The 14,919-nt window shown below is 35.7% G+C and overlaps 1 protein-coding gene across 1 annotated transcript; it reads left to right on the forward strand.

The window, feature by feature from the left end:
- Positions 1-583: 583 nt before the first annotated feature.
- LOC113360806 lies at positions 584-4,407 on the forward strand. The gene is made up of 6 exons (XM_026604265.1): positions 584-869; positions 1,090-2,657; positions 3,023-3,143; positions 3,250-3,286; positions 3,493-3,976; positions 4,183-4,407. The coding sequence occupies exons 1-6, from the start codon at positions 584-586 to the stop codon at positions 4,405-4,407; spliced, it is 2,721 nt and encodes a 906-aa protein (XP_026460050.1).
- The last annotated feature ends 10,512 nt before the right edge of the window (positions 4,408-14,919 follow it).

The raw sequence follows: 14,919 nt of genomic DNA on the forward strand, positions 1-14,919 counted from the left end.
CATCTTGCATGATTACTACTGGTTTGTTTTAATGTAATTTCTTTTGAGCATGATGTTAACAAAGTGTTTTTTCTTCGTGTAATAAATGTTGATTCCTAGAGATGATTTAATTGAGTATTTCTTGATTGTCAAACTCTTAAATTGAGTATTTTCTTACTGATGTAGTACATCTTTTCTTTGTTAATTTCCTAATTCTTATCAAACTCTTAATTGAGTATTTCTTGATTGTCAAGTCTTTTACTTTCCTAGACTAGTTAGTATTCCTTTTATTTTTCGTTCTTTGCTAGCCTATATATACAGGTTGTGTCTTTTGTTTTGGACAATTCAGATTATCATTCAATATAACTATCTTGTTTATCAACTCTTTTATGCTTGTTCCTAATTTACGTGCATCCAATTCGTATCTCTTTCATCTCTCCGTATCTCCAAAAATCTCCGAATTGCTTTCTTTCTATCAGTTCTACATTAGTTGGCTTCAGAGCCATAGGTTTTAGATTTTTATCTTAAAACTCGATCCTTAAAAGCTTCCGCAAACTCAAAACTTAATTTTTTTTTTCTTACTTCTCTTTTTTTGTTCGATTCAATGGAAGAAAAACCTATCACTTTAGTTGATATTGAAAACCTTTTCACAAAAAAATTGGAACCAATTGAAACAAACATCAAAACTCTTACAAATAGTTTTGAGAAGAAACTTGGAACTTTCGAAAAAAGGTTAGAGATTCAAGGCGAGTTCATAAACAAGTTATTGAAATACAAAGGTCTAGAGGAGGAAGGTATTCCAGATTTAACTGATGATACTGACGACAATACTAATGAAAAGAAAACTGAAGAAGAAAAGAAAACAGATGAAACAAAGAAAGTTAAACAAGGTTCTTTTTTTTCAGAATACTTTTATTCCTGATGAAATTTCACAACTTCTTACGTTCAAAAAACAATTTGAGAGCTTCCTTAACCATCCTTATAATAAACCAGCAACTGTTAATATTCACAGTGATGAAGATGATGATAAGGTTGAAGCAGAACAAGAAAAAAGGTAGGAAGATGAAAGAAGATTAAAATCTAACTCAAATCCATATGGGTCTTTACTAGAATATAAATTGAAAGATGATATACCTAACTTTCATGGTGGTTTACAAATAGAAGAATTGTTAGATTGGTTTTATGAAGTGGAGTCGTTTTTCAACTTCATGGATGTACCTGATTATTCTAAGGTGAAACTAGTTGCATATAAATTGAAAGGTGGTGCTGCAGCATGGTGGGATAAACTCTGTGATGATCGAAGTAAATATCATAAGCCTCCTATACGTACTTGGAAAAGAATGAAAGACTTATTCAGAGACAAGTTTCTGCCTAAAGATTTTATGCAGCAGTTGTTTATCAAAGTACAAAACTGCAGACAAGGTGCTAGACTTGTTGAAGAGTATGTAGATGAATTTTATAGTTTGGTGGCACGTAATCAGTTGAATGAATCAGAAGAACAGTTAGTAGCACGTTTCATTGAGGGTTTGAATATACTTATACAACAAGGAATGACTCAATCCGTCTATACAATGGTTGAAGCTATGCAGCAAGCCATTAAGATTGAGAGGCGAGTGCTTAGTAATTCTAACCCAGCATATCCACGACAAAACCGTGTTCAAGGTTATTACAAAAATTCTAAGTCGTCTTATTTTCCTCCGAGTAACCAAGATGGTTATTCGTATGCTCCTGAAAGAAGTTCTAGTCGACCTATTCAACAAATGCCAACACCAAATTTTTCATACAACCAAACACCTCTCCCTGCTGAAAATTCACCGTTTCTTGATATTCCACCAGCAAAGTCACCTCAGATTTCAAGTCAAAGAGATACTACTTCAAATACTAGAGTTAGTAAATATCAGCAGCAACTTCCTCCACTACCAAAACCTCCTAATCCTTATTCTAAGTTTCGAGGAGACAAGTGTAATAAGTGCAATCAAGATGGTCATACTTCTAGTGAATGTCGCAAGTTTCATGCATATATTAATGAAATTCAAGAGGAAACACAAGAAGAAGACGTCATTGAAGATGAAGAGCAAACTTATTTGCAAGCACATGAATCTTATGATGCAGATTTTCTAGGTGTAGTGCGTCCAATACTGATTACAGAACCATGTCTTTCACAAAGACATAGTATTTTCAAGTCTCGGTGTTTTATTGATGACAAACTTTATAGTATGCTCATTGACAGTGGGATACCTGAAAATTATGTAGATGCAAAGTTGGTTGAGAAATTGAGATTACCAGTAACTCTTCGTCCAAATCCGTCCTGTGTAGGATGGATCAACAGTTCTTCTACACAAAAAATAACTCATCAGTGTTTGGTCAGATTTTCATTCCCTGGATATGTAGATTATGCTCTTTGTGATGTGATTAATATGAATGCTGCAAGTCTACTTTTGGGAAGACCATGGAAGTATGATATCCATGTTGTTCATAACTTCTATGAAAATACGTATACTTTCATTCATGATGGTTTCACTAAATTACTTTGGCCTTTACAGTTTTCTACTTCAACAAGAGAACATTCTGAACCAGAGACAACTGCTCTAGTTGCTTCCATTACTCGTTATTTACAACCAACTCATACTTTGAGTTCTCATGAGTCTACTAAGCCGATGGTGGAGATTCCTTCTAAGGTAAAAAATTTATTTCTTCTTTTGGTACTTTATTTCCTGATGAATTACCTAATACCTCACCTCCTTTAAGAGATTTGCAACATCAAATAGATTTTATACCCGGAACTTCTCTTCCTAATCAAGCTCACTATAGATTGATTCCAACAGAACATGAGATTTTACAAGGACAAGTTAATGATCTGTTACAAAAAGTATTGATTAGGTTAAGCAAAAGTGCTTGTGCTAGTCCAGAATTTTTAGTATACAAGAAAGATGGTGGTCATAGTATGTATATAGATTGCAGAGCATTAAACAGAATAATTATACCGTATCAATTTCCAATACCTAGACTAGATGATATGATTGATATGTTTTTTGGTGCTAAGGTATTTACAAAACTTGATTTACGAAGTGGTTATCATCAAATACGCATTCGTATTGGGGATGAATGGAAGACTGCATTTAAAACTCGTGAAGGATTATATGAATGGATTGTGATGCCATTTGGTTTGTCCAACGCTCCTAGCACGTTTATGCGTCTTATGAATCAAGCATTATAACCTTTTCTTGGAAAATTTGTCATCGTATACTTTGATGATATTTTGATCTACAGTCGCAATGAAGAAGAACATCTTGAACATTTGTCTCAGGTATTTTCTGCACTACAAGAGAATGTGTTGTATGTGAACTTAAAGAAGTGCACTTTCCTTACAAATAAAGTGACATTTTTGGGTTATGTGGTGTCAAGTAATGGTATTTCTGTTGATGATTCAAAGGTTAAATCCACTGTTGATTGGCCTACTCCTACTTCTATTCTTGAAGTGTAAAGCTTTCATGGTTTGGTTTCTTTTTATAGGAGATTTGTCAGGAATTTCAGCACTATTGCAGCCGGTCTTACATATTGTTTGAAGCGTGACACTTTTGTGTGGACTGAAGCAGCAGATAAGAGTTTCAGTTTGCTCAAGGAAAAATTATGTAATGCTCATGTCCTTGCTATGCCAAATTTTGACAAAACATTTGAAATACATTGTGATGCTTCCATTGTTGGTATAAAAGCTGTACTTTCTCAAGAAGATCATCCAGTTGCTTATTACAGTAAGAAGAATTCTTATACAAGGAAGAAATGGTCTACTTATGAACTTGAATTGATAACACTTGTTCAAGCATTAAAACAGTGGCATCCTTATCTTATTCATAGTGAGTTCATCGTAAATACTGATAATCAAGCTCTTAAATTTTTGAAGATTTCAGCAAAGGTTAATAGGATGCATGATAGATGGTTATCAACTATCAATCAGTATACATTCTCTGTACGACATAAAAGTGGAAAACTAAATCAGGTAGTTGATGCTTTGAGTAGGATAGCTCATATCTTATCACTCTCAAACATGAGAGTTTGGCTTTTGATTTTCTAAAAGACCTTTATAGTGAAGACAAAGATTTTCAGAATCTTTGGGAAAAGTGTGGTTCTTCAACAACAAGTGTTGATGATTTTCTTATTCAAAATGGTTTTCTTTTTAAAGGAGATCGTTTATGTATTCCACAGTGCTCTTTGCGTCTTCATCTAATCCTAGAATTGCATGGCATTGGTCTTAGTGGACATTTTGGGCGTGATAAAACCATTTCTTTGGTTGAAGAACGTTATTATTTGCCTTCACTTAAACGAGATGTTCAGAAATATGTCCAAAAATGCATGGTTTGTCAGCAATCGATGGGAACTATTCAAAACACAGGTTTGTATTCACAATTGGCAACACTAGCTAGGATCTAATGGAAAGCAACCTCACAAGATCACGTCTTTAGCCTTTAGGGATGATCTACCAATTTGTGGGTAGGATATTTGACCACAACCATGTTTGATAATTGTGGACAAGCTTGTCAAACCAAGAACCAAGAACCAAAACTCATTTTCCATTAGCAAGTACCGGGTTTGGGTAGGAGACAATGTTAGCTCCCAAATATAGGACATAGTTTTTACGCCGGCCTGACCAAGCCTTGCATAACCCGTAGGTAAACAAGCTTGTCAAAACATCACTTCGAAATTTGAAGACATTCAACATTTTACTAGGGTAAAATCAGAAACACACACAAGGCCACTATATCACTTAAATGCCTTTTTTTTTTGATAGGCTAAAGGCGGACTCAGGCCCCTACCAAAATCCAGCCAGTTGGACTAGCTCCATTGCTACACCCAACCCCGCCAAACCCCTTTATACAACTAATTTAAATACAAACCTCTACTACGATTGGGATCGAACCCCTGACTACCTCCTTACTGGAGTTGATGGGATACCACTGAGCTATGCTCTTGGACCCTAAATGCCAATTATTACAACTAATTATTTGGACAAATATTCTTTTGTTACGATCACCAAAAGAAAATTATTATTGCTTGATACATATGTTGTTTTATGTTGCAAGATTCCAACAATCATCATGATGTTCACAATCCTACGATTAGGAATATATATAAGTAGGAAATACCAATAGGTCCTACAAATAATATATTAGAGAGAGTTTGGTCCAATTGACTGAGTCAACTGTCTGTTTGGTCCATTTTCAAATTATATATTATAGTTTGGTCCTGCAAATTATGGTTTGGTCTTAGGGTGACGTTATGGATGATGTAATTGTCATCTTGTAGTGGCAGAAATACCCTCTCAGATCCATATAAATAGGAATTTCTAAGCACAAAAGAAATCTTTTTCTTTTTCTTTTTCTTTTTCTCTCCTAGTTTCAGATCTAGTTTATCTCTGTTGTTGATTTTCTTTTTCTTTTGTTTTGCTGCTGGTGTTTGAATATGATGTTGAAGATGAAGAAGACGATGAAGATGGTGAACTATGAAGATTTATGTTTTTTTCAAAAAAAATTTTGTTGTTGTTGTTGTTGAAAATGGTGGAGACGATGAAAACGACGACGAGAATTTCTGATGAAGATTTTTGATGTTTTTTCGTCTCTGTTGTTGATGCTTATGATGGAGACGATGAAGATAATGAAGATGAGTTGATGCTGCTGATGAAGAAGATGAAGATGACGAAGTTCATATCTGGAATGAAATCTGGTTTGTGATGAAGATTTTGATGTTTTTTTTCGTCTCTGTTGTTGCTGCTGATGATGGAGACGATGAAAATGGGTTGCTGCTGCTGATGAAGAAGATGAAGATGACGAAGTTCATTTCTGGAATGAACTCTAGTTTGTGATGAAGATTTTGATGTTTTTTCGTCTCTGTTGTTGCTGCTGATGATGGAGACGATGGAGATGATGAAGATGAGTTGCTGTTGCTAATGGAGAAGATGAAGATGACGAAGTTCATTTCTGGAATGAACTCTGGTTTGTGATGAATATTTTGATGTTTTTTCGTCTTTGTTGTTGTTGCTGATGATGGAGATGACGAAGATGAGTTGCTACTGCTGATGTAGAAGATGAAGATGACGAAGTTCATTTCTGGAATGAACTCTGTTTCTTCTTTCTCTGTTGTTGTTGAAGATTTGGGTTCATGTAAATAATGAACTCTGTTTTTTAGTAGGAGTTCCTTTGAAGGAATGAACTCCGGAGTTCATCAGACATAATGAACTCCGCACAAAAAATAAGTGGGAAATTTAGTTTGGTTTTATTAGGAATTCATTTCAAGGAATGAACTCCGAAGTTCATCAGACAGAATAACTCCGCACAAAAAATAAGTAGGAAATTTAGTTTGGTTTTATTAGGAGTTCATTTGAAGGAATGAACTCCGGAATTCATCAGACGGAATGAACTGCTAAAAAAATAAGTAGGAATTTACACGGAAGGGTGCTTTGATTCATTTAATATTTTTAAATAATTATGGACCAAATGAAAAAGGTGATTTCCGTAAGGACCAAACTGACTTGGAACCACCTAAAAAAGGACCAAACGATATTTTTCCCCATCTATAAAATTAAAACTTACAGAGGGTGTTAAAGGATTTATAGATAAATGATTAATAATTTTCTCAGCAAATAATACCTGCTAGCACTGAACTTAGCAAATAATACCTGCTAGCCTAGCACTGAACTTATCAACCGAAAATGCCAGGGAGACCCGCATATTTACACCACGCAAATACACCGCTGCGTGGCGGCTCATGTGGCAGGGGTCCAAGCAAGAGGAACCGATGGGGGCGATGAAGTCGGGAGATATAAAAAAAAAAATTGAAAAAAAATAAAAATAAGGAGATGCTATTCAGCTTTATTTTTCCTGTCACTAATCCTTTCTTCCTTCACAAATCCTTTGAAGAAGCCACCACCAACAGCAACTGGTTTCCAAATCCTTTCGTCCTTCACCAACAATTCTCATGTTTATCAAAACCCAATTCTTCACCAATCTAATAAAACAATCTAATGTTCCTCAAAAGCCAAAAAAGAATTGATCAATTAAGCTCCCAGACCCATCTTACCTTACCTTCAAATGATGAAGAGAAAAAAAATATAAAAAAAACTTATTCTTAGTAGAGTATATTAAGAAGCAATAACAATGTCTAAATTCTTATATGTTTTCATGTATTAAATCTCATGATTCAGAATAACAAGATTTTGATTTGATGAGTTTTGGTTGTTACCCTTGATCTTTTATTCTGAAATAAACATTGCAAAATAAGAATTGTTGGACTTTGGGGTTCTTTGAATTTGAAAAGAAAAACAATAGTGGGCTGATTACTCTTTATTCCTGTTTGTTGTAATCACATCACATGTGGTCCAATTATAACTGGGCTTTTTTGAGTTGGTCAACTATACGTACCATGCTCTTAAATTGCTGAACCCTGAATTAAACCGCGAAGCTAATTTTGTTTCTTGTAGGGTGAGCGTAGTCACACCATGCAACAGAGAATCAGTTGACATGGCTCTGAATCTGTTTTTTTCGAAATGATATATGATTCAAAAATTGTACCAGATGTCATTGGTTATAGACTTAAAGTTCTCTGATTAACGGGCTTTGGAATTCTTACTGGTTAAGCGAAGCCGTCAGACTTTTCTTTCGAACCATGTTTTAGGGAATACAAGAAAATTTTACCGCATACAAAATGATTACCCTAACCAGGGTATGATGATAAAGGGCATTTAAGGATAGGCAAATTACTTAATTACCCTTAATAAATTTATTAATTTACTTATCTATTATTTATTTTGTCATTTAATTTAAAAAAAAATTATTTAATTTTTTTTCTTTTTTAGTTTTCTGTTTTCTTTTTAAATTAGATTTTCTTTTTATGAAAGTAAGAAAAAATAAATTAAAACTTTTTATTTTAAAAATATTTACTATTTTTTTAAAGAAAATATTAGAAAAAAAAAAGATATTTTTAATAAATGATGTATTTTTAGTTTCATTGATTAGAAAAAGGTTCTTACAAGAAGCTAGAGGGGAGCCTGGCCACAAGTTGCGCGTCAACTCCCTTCTGGATAACAAGACCTATTCTATAAAATAAAAAGCTGCCTACTCTAACATAGACATCATGACTCGCTATACAATTCTTGAGTCTCTTCAAAAAGGCTCTCGTATCCTCACTGAGTTCACCCAAGGTGGTGAAGGCCAAGATACTGTGCACTTATCAAGGTATTTCTTGCGTTTTCGGGTGATAGCTGAAGAGAAGGCATGACCAGGGATAAAATTGCGGATGCCGTTGGTAGTGAAAGGAGAAACATCGGTCACATCAAAACAAACATGCCGTTTTTCCAGTTGGGTATTAGGATATCATCCGGGAGCAAGGCACTTTTGTCGTCGGATAAGAAACCCAAGGAGACCTCTTTCCTAGCAAAAGCACCAGCTTTGAAGAAAATGTTGGCAAATATATCTCTAACCGGGTCATGTCGAAACTTGAATCCCACGTCACTGGCACAGTGGAAAGCATGATCACCAAAGTTGTCCATCACTCTGTTACAACTTGGGCAGGTGTTGTTGTTGTCAAAAAAAGGATGCCCAACCTGTAGCTAAGAACCACAGAAAACTATCTAGGCACGATACATTGCCCGAGGCCACTAATCAGAATGGCCAGAAGGTAGTCCTGAGCATATGTTTGATTTTATTGCATTGCCATAAGATAGAGTCCCTTGGTGTCATGGAGAATTTGATGGGAAAAATTAATAGAATAAAAAGATATTTATTTTATTAATTTATTTTTTACTTTTAAATTTTTTTTAAGGAAAATAGAGAAAAATAATTAGCAAAAAATAATAAAAAATTAAATATTTTTTTTAAAATATTTAATTTTTTTTAAAATAAAAAATATAAATAAGGACAGTTTTGATATTAAACAAAATATATGGATAACGGAATTAATTTCTAATAACCCGTTTTTGTCTTTATATAGTATGTACTAAAATTTTTAGATATGCCCTGAAACATGGTTCTTTCTTTTCTTTCGGTAGCATGTTTTAGTCGAAGAGTTTCTACAAAGTTATATACATAAAATTTTCGAATTCATGGGCTTTGCAGCTCTGCCAGGTTAAGGGAAGGGGTCCGACTCTTAGATAGCAAGTCTCGTTTAATTCTCTGGTTCATGGGCTGAGTAGGCGTCGATTATGGAAGGAAACGATGAAGCATGCTGATGAAATGGTGAGCAGTTTATGTGAATCAAGCTACGACTCCCTCGTCTCCCTGAACAGAAACAAAGACAGCAAATCCCAACCACCCTAATAACCAACAACAACAGCTCCCTCATCCATCAGCTGCAAAAAATCATGGCAGAAGCAGCAAGCGGTGGCAGTTCAATAGCAGCATCATCAACAACAAGAAGTTACTACTTACAAGCATTATAGTTTTGACTAATTGGATTAATAGCAAAATGGTGCTGTCCATAGTTTAATACGAGAATATCTTATATACAATTTCATGCATTAAAACGTAATCATATTTGACATTGGCGGGACTTGTTTATAAGATAATGCAATAGGATATGTAGAAGTAATTTCACTGGAAATATAACATTAAGAGCATGCATCTAAATGAATCGGTTGCGATCTTACTTGTTTTAGATGATTAACATTTCTTCGATCTTTTAGCAGCTCTTGAACTGGCTGGTTTTTCTTCTAACATAAGTTTTTCACAATCTTTCAAAGAAGTGACACTTTTTTCTCCCAAATCTTTGAAACAATGCTCTGCCTGTGAGGCATTACCTCTATGTACAAACATTTCATACCCTTAGCCTTATCATCCCAAAGTTCGTTTGAGGTCGAGGTTTTAGGGTCATAGCAATAGAGTCTCGTCTCAAAAGGTGTGTGGTGGCGGCACCACAATAAAACTTGATTGTTCCTTGTGATCGAAAATGGTGTAAACTTTGGATACGAGGCTTCCCACCGTATCTTGAACTCCTTATTCCAGCGTGACGAACTTTTGCACTGGTAGTTTTGTTTCAGGTTACATTTTATCTTGGCGTAATTTGATACGTACGATCTCCATATCTTGGTAGCTATTATTATAGAGGCGGAACTCAGAATAATAATAGACGGAAAGACTTAGAAAATAGAGACACAAGAAAGTAATTCGAAGAAAATATCTTCTCTAAATTATGAACAAGAAAATATTACAATTCTCTCTTTGTTACGTTAACAATCTTCTCTAAACAGTGGTTCAACCTTAAATTGTTTGCTAAGCTTGCACAAGTATTGTTCCAAGCTTTCTCTAGATTTTCTGCATCTAGTATGTGTGTCCTTAGCTATTATCCAAATCCCTCTATTTATAGCCTTCATCGTACTCAACCGACCAAGGAATTCTATTAGGAATCTATTTCCTAAACTAAGAGTATTTCCTGAAACAAAAATCTTTCCTAACTAGGAACTCTTCCTTAACAAGGATTCTTTCCTAAAATAGGATTCTTCCTCAATGGTTTTTGAGTATCAATAGTCCCTGAAGAGAGGAAAATATACATGTATCATAATTAGTACCTCCATTATATAATTTCTCTTGTATACCCATATGTCGGTCCGAGAAGCTTTATAGTTTGTGTAAACCAAGTACAATTTATTATTCCCTCCAAGCAACTTGAGTGGATAAATGCCAACTTCATATGCAAAATATTTATAACGTGGCATCGAGATGTGACGGAACTTCTCATGTTCCATGTTAAAGGCCACAATCTCAATTTCTTGTATCATACGATCACTTGCGTGCAACCAGTAAAGTGTTCCATTTGAATGGATGCCTGAACAATAACCAAATGTGTAACAGTTGTAACGTTCCATATATCCAATGCGTCTCCAGTAACCACCAACAGTATATACTTGAACATGTTCCTTACGTTCCCCTGGATGATAAAATATCATAACGAACTTGTATTTATCAATCGATGAACAATAACCAAACCCACTTGATAAACAACCATAAGGAAACCTTGGGATTGATATATCCCAAGGCAACTCATAGTAATTATATTCTGGAAGAAAGACAGATTCTCCAGTTAATGGGTTACAGATTAGAAAAGGAACTGCGCCTAGAGCATCTTTACTTTTTTTTCCAAAAAAAATCAAATCATTGCAAGACCCAACCATGATATTTCTTGGGGAGGATTCTGTAATAAACTTACCGTGTTTATTCTTCGTAAGTGTGTTGTAAGAGTAGTAGTGGTTGATCTTTGCATTATCATAATGATCATACTCATCTTCATAGAAGAATATTCTTCTCTATAAGTATGATCCCAACGTTCAACATTAGAGAAAGCGAAAAAGATACCTAGCTTTGTAGTTTTATAGCGGAGGATTGGTCTCCAGGTTGTGCAAACCCGCTTGGCATGTAATGCTTCCTTAATGGCTAATCGAGAAAGTATGTTTTCTAAGATATTCCCGGTAAGATTCTCCATCTTATTGTTTCTTCTGTCTAAGTTCTACCTAAGTTCTATCTACTAATTCTTCTGCGGTTTTTTCTTTTCTGGATTTCTCCTTTGTTATTCGGCGAGATAAACACATTGTTGTGTATGTCTTGAATACATGTGTAGTATTAAGTTGGGCTTGCTTCTTTGGACTTAGCCCATAAGTTCATTAGTCTCTTTTGTAAACCTAGGGCGAATACAAAAGGGGGCTAGGGTTTATAATAGAGAGAGAAACTAATGTTATTCTTGAGAGAGTGTGAGGCACAAAGGAGGCAATAGTTCTTGAGAGGGGATTTGGGGGAACCTTGTATACTTGTTTGATCATCGTAGTGGAATCATTTCGTCGTCTTTGCAAGTGGATGTAGATCATCTTGATCGAACCACTATAAATCCTTGTGTTGTGTGTGTGCTTGATTTGATTGATTTGATTTCCATTTTCATATCTTAATTGATTGTGCTAGCTAGAGCCATTGGTTATAACAAATTGGTATCAGGGCTCCGGGGTAGAAGAGATCTACGATGGCGGCAAAGTATGAGATTGAGAAGTTTGATTGAAGGAATGATTTCAATCTATGGAGGCTAAAGATGAGGGCTGTTTTGGTGCAACAAGGTTTAGTGAAAACTTTGTAAGGGAAAACGGCTCTAGCAACAACATTGAAGGATGAAGAAAAGTAAGAACTCATGGAGAAAGCACATGGATTAATTTTGTTGTGTTTAAGAAATGAGGTCTTGAGAGAAGTTGCGACGGAAACGACTCCGGACGGGCTATGAAACAAGTTGGAGAAAAGGTACATGACTAAATCCGTGAGTAATCGTCTTTATCTTAAGAAGAAATTACATACTCTTAGAATGCATGAAAGAATGTCTATTATAGATCATATTGATGATTATAATAAAATTCTCTTGGATTTGGCAAATATTGATGTCAAAATTGAAGATGAAGACCAAGCATTAGGCTTGCTTTGTTCCTTACCACCATCTTATGATAACATTTTTGATACCATAATGTATGGAAAGAATACAATTTCCATGGAAGACGTTAATGCGGCTTTGAACTCCAAGGAGTTGAAGATGACCGGTATTGATGGTAAAGATAATTTGGGAGATGGGTTGTTTGGAGAGGAAAGCAAAAGGATGGTTTAGATAGAAGTAGATCAAATTCAAGGTCTAAATCTAAATCGGGCGAATTCAAATGTTTTCATTGTAAGCAAGTAGGTCCTTTCAAGAAGGATTGTCCGGAAAGGAAGAATCTTGAGAAGGATACTAACCAAGGCACCGCGGCAAACGTTGAAGTAGAAAGTGATGATGGAACGGTTCTCACGGTTTATACCGAAAGCTCGGATAATCGGTGGATTCTTGATTCGGGTTGTACTTTTCATATGTGTCCTCATAGAGGATGGTTTTCTACTTATCAAGCTCGAGAAGGCGGTAAAGTTCTTATAGAAAACAATGTCACTTGTAAAGTGGAGGGTGTGGGTGCAATTCAAATTAAGATGCGTGATGGTATTCTTAGGACATTAACCAAGGTTAGGCATGTTTCGGATATGAGAAGAAATTTGATTACTTTGGGTACACTTGATTCAAATGGTTGCAAGTATCAAGGTGGAGGTGGAGTTATTCATGTCTCAAGAGGAAGTCTTACAATCATGAAAGGTACTAGAGTTAATGGTCTTTATACACTGCAAGGTACTACTGTTACAGGTGATGCAGTTGTAAGTTCTTCAATTTCAGAAGACGATACTACCAAGTTGTGGAATATGCGGTTAGGTCATATGAGTGAGAGGGGGTTAGCTGTTTTGAGCAAGCAAGGGTTTCTTTGTGGTCACAAAACTGGTAAGCTTGATTTCTGTGAACATTGTGTCTTTGGGAAGCAGTGTAGAGTCAAGTTCAGTACACCTATTCATAACACCAAGGGAACTTTGGATTATATTCATTCTGATCTTTGGGGTCCTTCTCGGGTGGAGTCACATTGTGGTGGTAGATATATGTTGACATTCATTGATGATTTCTCAAGGAAGGTATGGATATTCATACTTAAACACAAAGATTAAACTTTTTTCAAGTTCAAGCAGTGGAAGACTTTGGTTGAGAAACTAACCGGAAGACAAATCAAGTGCTTGAGGACGGACAATGGTTTGGAATTTTGTGAGGGTGAGTTCAATGATTTCTTCAAGGAGCAAGGGATTATAAGACACCACACATTCAGAAAAACACCACAGCAAAATGGTGTTGCAGAAAGGATGAACAGAACCATAATGGAGAAAGCATGGTGCATGCTCTCCAATGCTGGGTTACATCATCTTATTTAGTGAACAGATCTCCATCGACTGTTATTGAGTGTAAGACTCCAAATGAAGTTTGGACAGGTTCACATGCTAACTATGAAGACTTGAAGGTTTTTGGATGTCCAGCCTATGCTCATGTGAATGAGGGGAAGCTAGATCCTAGATCAAAGAAGTGTATATTTCTTGGGTATAGAAGGGTGTGAAAGGCTACAGGTTATGGTGTGTCCCGAAGAAAGATCAAACAAGTTTCTTATTAGTAGAGATGTGACATTTGATGAGCAATCGATGTTGAATCCAAAGAAGTAAGAACTAAATAGAAGAGTTGAGGAGAGTGTTGGTGATAAGATGGAGCTAGGTGAAAAGCTGGAACTTCAGATGCAAGTTCAAGGAAACAATGAGACTGTTGTTTCTAGTGAGGATGATCAAGAAATTGTGCAAGAGTCGTCCCAGGAATATGAAGCACAATATCATGAGTACAATCTTGCTAGAGATAGAGTGAGGAGGGAAATCATACCACCTCAGAGATATGGCCATGCTGATTTGGTTGCGTATGCACTTGCAGTGGGTGAGGGCATAGATAGAGATGAGTTAAGAACCTATGTAGAAGCAATCAGCGGTGAAGAATCAGCAAAATGGGGAACTTCTATGATTGAATAAATTAAGTCTCTTGACAAGGATGTCGTTGAAGAAGGGAAGATAACCATGCTTAAGGTTCCTACAACGGACAACCCTGCAGACATGTTGACAAAGACGGTTGCAAGTATCAAGTTCAAGCATTGCTTGGACTTGGTTGTTGTCAACAAGTGTTGAGAGCCCTTGTAAGGGATAAGCGAAGATGATGAGGGAAAATTATAAATGGTGATTGTTGAGGGGTGAATTTTGGTTCTACAAGTCCTAGCCTCAACACACCAAATTCTCAAGAGGAGAGAGAGAATGAGAGAGAAAAAGTATCCCCTTCTATTGTACTATATGCCTCTTTATATAGACTCTTCAAAAGCACTTCCTTTTATGATATCATGCCACATGTCCTAAACCTCCTTAATTACTACTTATGTCATTCCTTTTCTAATACAACCTCATTCTTTCCTATTAATTTCTCCCTTGTCTTTTACATCTTATGGATACTTTCTTAGTGGACTTGGGCTTTATCCCCAAGTCCCCGTGTTTCATGTTGGGTTTGCTT

The sequence above is a fragment of the Papaver somniferum genome, chromosome 3, assembly GCF_003573695.1.
Source record: "Papaver somniferum cultivar HN1 chromosome 3, ASM357369v1, whole genome shotgun sequence".
Classification (NCBI taxonomy): domain Eukaryota; kingdom Viridiplantae; phylum Streptophyta; class Magnoliopsida; order Ranunculales; family Papaveraceae; genus Papaver; species Papaver somniferum.

What these genes read in the sequence shown, in the direction of transcription:
- LOC113360806 (XM_026604265.1), top strand. Translation starts at nt 584, where the DNA reads ATGGAAGAAAAACCTATCACTTTAGTTGATATTGAAAACCTTTTCACA. An exon ending in AACAAAGAAAGTTAAACAAG is followed by an intron (nt 870 to 1,089) that starts GTTCTTTTTTTT and finishes GGTCTTTACTAG; the next exon opens with AATATAAATTGAAAGATGAT. An exon ending in AAAGTGGAAAACTAAATCAG is followed by an intron (nt 3,977 to 4,182) that starts GTAGTTGATGCT and finishes TGTATTCCACAG; the next exon opens with TGCTCTTTGCGTCTTCATCT.